Here is an 8,304-nt window from a genome sequence, read left to right on the forward strand (position 1 = left end):
GGGTTGGTAGCAATAAAGTGGTAGAACTAAAAAAATAAAGACAATGAGGTACTAGTGGGACCACTGAGGTATTCTTTGGATTCCAGCAGAACTATACAAATATATTTTTGTGCTTCTCTGGCAGCTCAAATGGTAAAGAATCCGTCCACAAGGCAGGAGGATCTGGGTTCAATTACTGGATTGGGAAGATCCCCTGAAGAAGGGAATGGCTACCCACTCAGGTATTCTGGCCTGGAGAATTCCATGGACAGGGAAGTCTGGTGGGCAATAGCCCATGTGGTTACAAAAAGTCAGACACGACTGAGTGACTAAGCACACACATACAGACGGTGAAAGGCATCAAAAAGCTTTACTTGCTGACCTACAAAATAAGCAGAATGCTTTTGGAGCCACAACTTAATTTTCCACGTCATGAAGTGAAAGCTGACCTCCTGGTCCCTCAAACCCTTCCTTTTCCTAGACCTATCCCTTGGAAAATAAGTCAAGCTAGATGCAGTGACTGGGCGGTTTGAATGGTAGTACTAAGGGGTGGATGAGGATTGTTTCTCAAGTATGGAGAAGTCCCACATTTCAAAATTGCTAGTAGGTCCTTGGTTTTATAACAAAGGTGTGATCAAGTGAAGAAGTCTTTAAAGGAGTAAGGCTGCCTGCCTGGGTTCTTCTACATAACCCCTCTCTTTCCTTTGCCACCTATAAATTCTCTCTATAATAAAGAAAGTTAATGGCAGTGATGTTCACCCAAAACTGAATGTCAGACTACCCACTCCCCTTCTCTTCTAGGGACAAATAAAGAACCCAGACACAAGTCTAAGTAAGAATTCTCTCAAAGCACACATTTCCTAAGTTGAAAAACCATTTATTTCACCGGAAAGAAAAAAGTGATTCAACTCTATGTGTCTACCCGCCACAAGCCTTTGGGTCGAAAAGACTCAGGAGCGGTGACACTCTCAAAACACCCACTGGAAGCAGGAGGTGGGGTGACAGCACAACCCCCACCCGTTTCTGCACACAATGAGGCCTGCTGGGAGAAAAGAACATAATGGGAAACTATAGAAGTATTGAAGGACAGAAAGAAATGGGAAATGGGCAGGAGAGAGGAAAGGAAGAGGTGGTCTGAACTTTACAAGATAAATTTTAAGGTCCACGTTTCCTGAGGGACTGAACGCACAGAGCCGTCCCGGAGATGGGGTACCACGAAGGGTGTATTCTCATGCACAACCGCAGCTCGGAATTTCAGCCCACACACATCCCACCTGAAAGAGAGCAAAATACAGGGGCTTTACAGCAAAGCTCACAAGGGCGTTTCCACTTAACCCTTCAAAGAACATCTTGACACACTTTTTAAATTTACTTATATCCATCCACAGTATCACAGTAATCTCTTAAAGTGAAAAAGAGCCCGAAGGCCAGAGTAACTGAGAAGGTCAAGTAACCCCAGAATGGGCTCTTTTCTCTCAATTAAAAGGCAAATTTTCTTTCATGACAGTGGATAAGACACAGCATTTCTCTTGATGTTAATATATCAGCATCCCTCAAAGAAAGCAATTTCCACATTTACAAACTGTCATTGGAGGGCAGGAAAAAGGAAAAGGTTCCAATTAACTCTCTGGAAAAAAAAAAATGTTTGCATCTTGGGGCTGCAAGTTAAAAACCATTTAAAGTCTAGGAAAAAGTAACATCAATTTGAATAAGTTGTAAGACCTGAGGGCATCCAACTCTGCCTAGGGAATAAAAGAATGTACTGGAGAGCATGTGTAAGCCAAACATCAAGTCTCTCAAGTTTCTTTTCCACTAGTTATTTCCTATTCCAAAACCCTGGGCAAGTCACATACCTTCTGACCTACTGGAAAAAGGTGGCAGTACCACCCATCCTGTTACCTCAGGATCATGGATCAATGGGAATGTCTGGGCCACAATGAGAGCTACTCAAGACAAAGGGTGTTGTGAAACACCCCTAAATACAACAGCAATCTCATACACCTAGAGCCCAAAGCTGGCAAGCGTCAGAAGAGAATACAGTCAAGTAGAGCCAAATGGATCATGAGGCTCAAGCTGTATAGGAAAAAGCCAGAGGACTCAAGGTACAGCTGGTAGTTCAAGAGTGGTAACTGCCCAAACCTGGTGGTTAGATGAAGGGAGTGATCTGCTTAAGGCAAAGCTCCCAACCTTGGGATTTCAACATTACTGAAGAGTAGAACTGGCAGGGGTACATACACTATTTACATTATTATGTATCTTAAAGAGATGGAGAGGATGTCAAGTCTAACACTGTGGGGACAGTGGGGGGTGGGGGGAAACACTTAAAAAACTAGAGACAGTAAACAGGCTCTCACAGAACAAATTCAAAGATAAAGCAATGGAGTGGGCATCCTATTCAGCTCAGAGAATAAATGTGAACTGAGCAGATAAGTTGAATTTGAGTCTATGCCCCAGACTCCGTGTTGAAATTAACTTCATAAATTGAAAGATCTTTTTCTACTCCTCTCTACCCCAACTTACCATCAAGTAAGTTTTTTCTCTAAAGCTCACAGGGGATAACTTCAGAAATGTCAGAAACACACTGCTTCAAGATTAAGATGATACCATTGGGGTAGTCTTCATAGTAAGTGGAACTTGAGCAGTGATGACCAATTAACTACAATTACAGATTTTAACTGTGCAGGTCCTAGCAGACCTTTCACATAGCATGAAGCAGAAGAGGAATCCTACAAACATTAATAATGTCACACACCTAGGAATTCCAACAAAGGCTCTGAGAAACGACACACCTTGGTCTGATGTCCGGGTTCCAGGTTCAGTTCAATTACAGCACACAGGTGTGACCCGAGATTCATCACGTCACACTGTTTGCTTTTTCAGACACAAATGGAATCAGGTTGACTCCTGGGACTAGGAGTCCTGGAAAAACAGCCTTGACGGCTAAAGATGTTTGTCTATTTCAGAAAAATTAAATAATTAGGACTTCTCCCTATCCCCTGAACCATTAGCAACCTTACCCTAACCCTGCAAAAGCAAGCAAGCAGGGCAGCCTAATTGGAGACTTTAGGCTGCAGGAGGGACGGCAAAACCAGAACCAGGGACACCCCACCGCTCTCACCTCAAGCTTTAAAAGGCTGAATACCGCGCCCGATCCGCATACTGCTCCCGCTCATACCGGGCCATGTCGTACAGGGAATTCCGCGCAGCCGACGAACCTTGGGACAACTCACTCTCATGCCCGTAACCGTAGCCCTCTCCAACAGTAGGGACTGGGCCTGTAGCGCGACGCAGGGGGCTCCGATCCCGCCCGTAATATGAAGAGGAAGCTGCAGTAACAGCAGCAGCAGCTGCTGCAGCAGCAGCAGCAGCAGCTCCCGAGGTCGGCAACAGGTGTCTATCATAGGGATCGAGAGAGGTGGAGGTGAGGTGACTGGCCATGGCTGTGTTCTGGACTTGTGGCAGCTGGGACAAGGTCTGCTCTGCGTAATTATACGCAGAGGCAGCTGCAGCAGCCACCGCCTCATAGGACCGGGCAGCACGGCAGCGCTTGTAGTAGGCATCGAGCGCTCCGTACGCGTTGTTGTAATACAATGAATCCCCGTAGCCCATGGTGTAAGGTGTACGCACTGCTCCGTATTGCTCATTATATTGCTCGGTAAAGTCTGCCACGCGGCCCGAACGATCTACTGGACACTCTTTGGACCAGTGCCCCTCTTTCCCGCACCGATAGCAGCCGCTCTGGTCTCCCATCCCGGGCGCAGTCCTAAGCCGGCTGGTGGACAACTGCACGTGCATTCTTTTGCCTTGAAGAAACAGACGCAAGAAGGGTTGCTATCACTCTTAGTCATAGCCCCAGCCCCTACCCCAGACACTGGTCATAGCTGGCTTTACCTAGACAACTCAGGACTCACTGCCATTTTAAAATGTTTTTTTAAAGGTCCAGTATAAATTCAGTATGATGACCTGACTTCAGGCAAGGATAAATGAAGAAATGTTTCTGCTCAAACATCAGTCTAATGCTTAAGAAAAACTACTCTCATTCAAAAATAGGCATTTCATTCTTTGCCAAGTAACTGTGGACACAAACTGCTCTGAACAGTGGCCCAATGTCAGAAGACACCACAATTAAGAGTGCTCTACAACTTTCTGACACCGCCAATCTTCACTCTTAAGACTCCTGAATTCATTACGCAGGAAAATGCAAAGGTCAGTCCTCCACATCACCCCAAAATCAAAGAGACTAGAGCAAGACACTGAAGTTACCACTGACAGTGATCCAGACTTGATCCCTGGCTGAGTGCTGTAGGTAAGTTTCAAGATTTTTTTGGGAAAAAAAAAACTCAAGAATGTGTGAAGAGGGGCAAAATACAAGTTGAAGGGCTGCCTTATCCTTAACTGGGTCCTTTAAATTGCTAGTTCTGATATTATAACAAGGGTTCTTTAAAATCTTCAGTGACCTCTTAAAGTAGGGGATCAAAGAAAACAGGGTAGGCAGCTCACAAGATGGCTGAATTTTCAAAAAGGGTATTATGAAAAATGTGGAAGAAAGGGGGAAGGATGAGAAAAGTGGAGAATGACTACTTATGTTAGTGGATCAAACTGTTCATTTCAGCAAGATTAAAGTACTTTTCCTCGATAAACCCAAGATCCTAACAACATGTACTTAACACTATTTTTTTTTTTACTGAAAATTAGAACTTGTATTCTGGAAATGGAAAAATATTACTTCTGAAAACCTAACAAAAGGAACATTTCTTAAAAAGTTTAAGTTTTAAACCTTCTCACAGAAGCAGTTTCCACCTAACATGATCTACCATTTTAACAGTAAGCAAAATTCCAGCAAAACCTTTCCAATACAATTGGTTATCATGCCCCCAAGCATGCAGATGGCAAAGAACAGTGGCCCCATGCTTAAAAATGCTTAATCAGGGGGGTAAACAGAGAAGTAGGGTCATCTATGCACCTAACATTACAGAAAGTGGTACATATACAATTTCACCTACAAAATTCAAGGTAGATTCTGGAAGACGAAAAAAGGGATAGGGGATGGAAGGATCAAACTATCAAAAAAAAAAAGTCTTGGTTTAAACAAACTTTCTGGTAGGTACAAGTTGCCAGTTAAGAGAGAGGATATGCAATTAAGTACTTTCAAGTGCTAACCCACGTTCCTTGCATTTGCCCAAGTGGCCACTTTGGCACCTAACAAAACCAGAGAAAACAAGGGCAACTGAGGAACCAATCATGTACCTTCAAGGCATGAAGATCATTAATAAATGTCCTGATCTAAAGATTTGCCAGGAAAAAAAAAAAACAACTCTGCAAAAGTAACAAGTATCAAAGAGCCTACAGTTCAGAAGCCAAGAGTCATGGTCCAAGGATTTGTCCTGTATTAGCTCACTGTCCTTCCCTTACATGTGGTATGAAGACACCAAGGAGACACCACCACCTCTTCTATGACTTGGTTAAAGTGTAGAAGAGTATTAAAAAATTAGATACCATAAACCCTCCACAAGAGCAGCGTTTGCGCCCAATTACACTGTTGACACAAGGTAATTCTCAACTTACCAATTAAAAAAGGAAAATGAGACCTGAGAGGCCTGTGACATTTGTCTTTAATAATGCACAGCAATACCCACGACACAAGGCACCCATTAACTTAGGGGAATGATGACCAGACTTCCGGTCTAAGAAAGTGCAATCTGTGTAAACATCAAAGACAGCCAAAATGATTCTTAAGGGGAGTGCTCAGGAGAAGCAGCAGCCACTACACTGTTTGGCTGAAAAAGTTGGAATATAGGTTAAAAATGTAGCAAGGAGTTATGGGAATAACCTATAATTTAGAAGTAGCTACACCAAAGGGGAAAGGCTCATTACTGACTTCCATACTGGGAACCCAAAGCAGATGGGAGAAGACTAAGGTTAGCAACTCACCATGGTTACCATCCCCTTCATGACTGCTACTCTTGCCACAGGAGCTCAGATCATAAACCAACAAAAATATATTCCAAATAAACTGTTATCCACAGCATGCTGCCTTCCAGGCACACTATTACTCTAATCAAGGTTCCAAGATAACACCCATCTAAGTGGTCTTTTCAACAAAGATGTTAGAGCCCATTCCTCAAACCAGCAAAATTCATCAACTTTATTGCCCCCTCCCTGACGAAACCCCCTCCCCCGCAAATCCCCATAGCTTCTCCTCAGACACTCCTGAAACTATCCTTTAATCCTACAGTGCCCTCATCCTCCAAACAGAACCTCTGGTGCATGCACAATAAAAAAGCAGTAAGAGCTAAAGCCCTTTAAACACACTAGCTCTCTAAAGGCTTGTTTAACAATATTTACTAAGAAGCTACGAGTTGGGATGAGGTTGGGAAGCTTAACTGGTATTTTGCTCCTGAACGGGTGCCTTAAGCCAGCTTTTGCCAGGTCCTTCATATGCAAAATAGTGTGCAACATGGTGTGCTGAGGCAATAAATTTCAGAGTGAAATACCGTTCTGTGCTTTACTACTACCATTACTACTACTGCAAAAAAAAAAAAAAAAAGACGAAATAAACAAAGAAATCTTCAGTGGAAAGATTTCTGCACTAATAGATAAAAATGCCTAGGGGTTCCAAACTAAAGCCAAGTGATTTTTCTCCCACCCTTGATTTGCCTGAGGTAAAGCCTCTAAATCCCATGCAGTCTCCATTTAAGTTCATCATCCACTCTTAATCCTCACCATCCATCAGCCAACCAACAGCTGTCTCTACCCATGACCCCTCCCTTCTACTTATCCAATCTATTCTCTACACAAAGCCTTGTGTTCAGCCCTCTTTCCCAAAAAGGATGGTTCACCTTGAAACTCTGTGTTGTCAAGGCCCCTGATGGCCTCCACTGCATCCTCAGCCCGCTCCATGTGTACAAAGGCATAATCTTTCACGATGTCACATTCGATGACAGGACCGTACTCCTCAAACTTGGCTCGGAGCTCTTTGTTGGTACAAGTAGGGCTGATGTTGCCTACATGCAACTTTGTAGAGGTTTTGCTCTTATTCTTGCTGGCTTCCACGTTGATGTTCACCCCGTGCAGCTTGTAGTGGTGCAGGTTGCGGATGGCATCCTCGGCCGCCGTCTTGTCCTCTATGTGCACAAAGCCGTAGTTCTTAATGATGTCACATTCCAGCACCTTCCCATACTGCTCGAAGAGTGAGCGGATCTCCTGCTCTGTGGCCTCCCGGGGCAGATTTCCGATGAACAGCTTCACCATCTCGGACACAGCCTGGGCGAAAAGAAAACAAAATTTCTAACAAAAGATCTCAAGCCCACATCAGCTTAAAAAAAAAAAATCAACACCGCCACCTCTTTTCTGTCTGGCAAATATTTCCAGTTTTCTCTCACGTCCCACACTCACACTTCCACACAATAATCGAAGGGAATCGGGAATAAGGCGGCCCGCTACAGAACCAACAGATACAAGAAACCATCTGTAATAAAAATCCTTGGTAGACACAAATGGTTTGGTAAGACTTGAATAGTTTTAATCGGTAATGGAAATGAAACCGAGGGCATAAATGTAGCCCTGAGGATAGCGGACTTTTTAACTACTATAAAGACAGTCAGGGGACTTCCTTGGCTTTCCAGTGGTTAAGACTCCACGCTTGAACTGCAGAGAGCTCAGATTCAATCCCTGGTCGGGAACCAAGACCCGCAAGACGTGCGGCACAGCCGCAAAAAAATTTTTTATAAAGAAAATAAAAGTCTAACTGGATTGACCGTCTGAAACTATGCACTGTCTCTTTCTCTCGTAACCGAAGAATGAGCCACCATTTCCGGAAAGGTGGACCTTATAACTACGTTTTAGGGTTTCCTTTAGAAGCAATGAACCGGAGACTTAGGCCGGAGAGCCAGGCGTTCCAAGAGTACATAAGTGTTAGAGCTGGGAACGCCTCTTTCGGGGTACCGTCCTACGAATTCCTGGAGAATTGAAGAAATGCATGGTTGGAAAAGGGGGCTTGAACCTCATCGGCCTGACAACCAAGTCTCGGGGCCTGAGAAATCCTTAAAAAGCGGCTAATGCCTAAATCTAACGGAAGCGCGGTTACTCGATGGAAACCTCGAGGCAGTAGGCCGAGCCTAGTCGGGCAGAGGGCAGAGTAGGGAGAAAGTATGATATTCTCAGGGAAGATTGTGGGGGAAGGGCTGCTTCAGGATTACCGCGCAACGCCGAGCACAGAGGTCGGCTCTTAGTGACGGGTGTGGAGGCCACTACCCCACAAGGATACTCTTGAAGCCCAAGGAATGAGATTTAACAGGACAAAAGAAACCGTGAAAAAGCTCGGAG

At 44.3% G+C, this 8,304-nt stretch overlaps 1 protein-coding gene across 4 annotated transcripts; it reads right to left on the minus strand.

Moving 5' to 3' along the window:
* Positions 1 to 840: 840 nt before the first annotated feature.
* LOC122708976 (RNA-binding protein 4) lies at positions 841 to 7,230 on the minus strand. Of its 4 annotated transcripts, none has more exons than XM_043925910.1 (3): positions 6,819 to 7,230; positions 3,704 to 3,782; positions 841 to 1,253 (listed from the first exon to the last, which is right to left on the minus strand). In XM_043925910.1, the coding sequence occupies exons 1-3, from the start codon at positions 7,228 to 7,230 to the stop codon at positions 1,121 to 1,123; spliced, it is 624 nt and encodes a 207-aa protein (XP_043781845.1). In that variant the 3' UTR covers positions 841 to 1,120. The 4 variants fall into 4 exon arrangements, with proteins under 4 accessions (XP_043781845.1, XP_043781855.1, XP_043781852.1 ...); XM_043925917.1 differs by lacking the exon at positions 841 to 1,253 and adding an exon at positions 2,769 to 2,933; XM_043925920.1 differs by lacking the exon at positions 3,704 to 3,782.
* Between the last annotated feature and the right edge of the window lie 1,074 nt (positions 7,231 to 8,304).

This window comes from Cervus elaphus, chromosome 2 (genome assembly GCF_910594005.1).
Source record: "Cervus elaphus chromosome 2, mCerEla1.1, whole genome shotgun sequence".
NCBI lineage: Eukaryota > Metazoa > Chordata > Mammalia > Artiodactyla > Cervidae > Cervus > Cervus elaphus.

What these genes read in the sequence shown, in the direction of transcription:
- LOC122708976 (XM_043925900.1), bottom strand. Translation starts at nt 7,230, where the DNA reads ATGGTGAAGCTGTTCATCGGAAATCTGCCCCGGGAGGCCACAGAGCAG. An exon ending in TGACAACACAGAGTTTCAAG is followed by an intron (nt 3,783 to 6,818) that starts GTGAACCATCCT and finishes TGTTTCTTCAAG; the next exon opens with GCAAAAGAATGCACGTGCAG.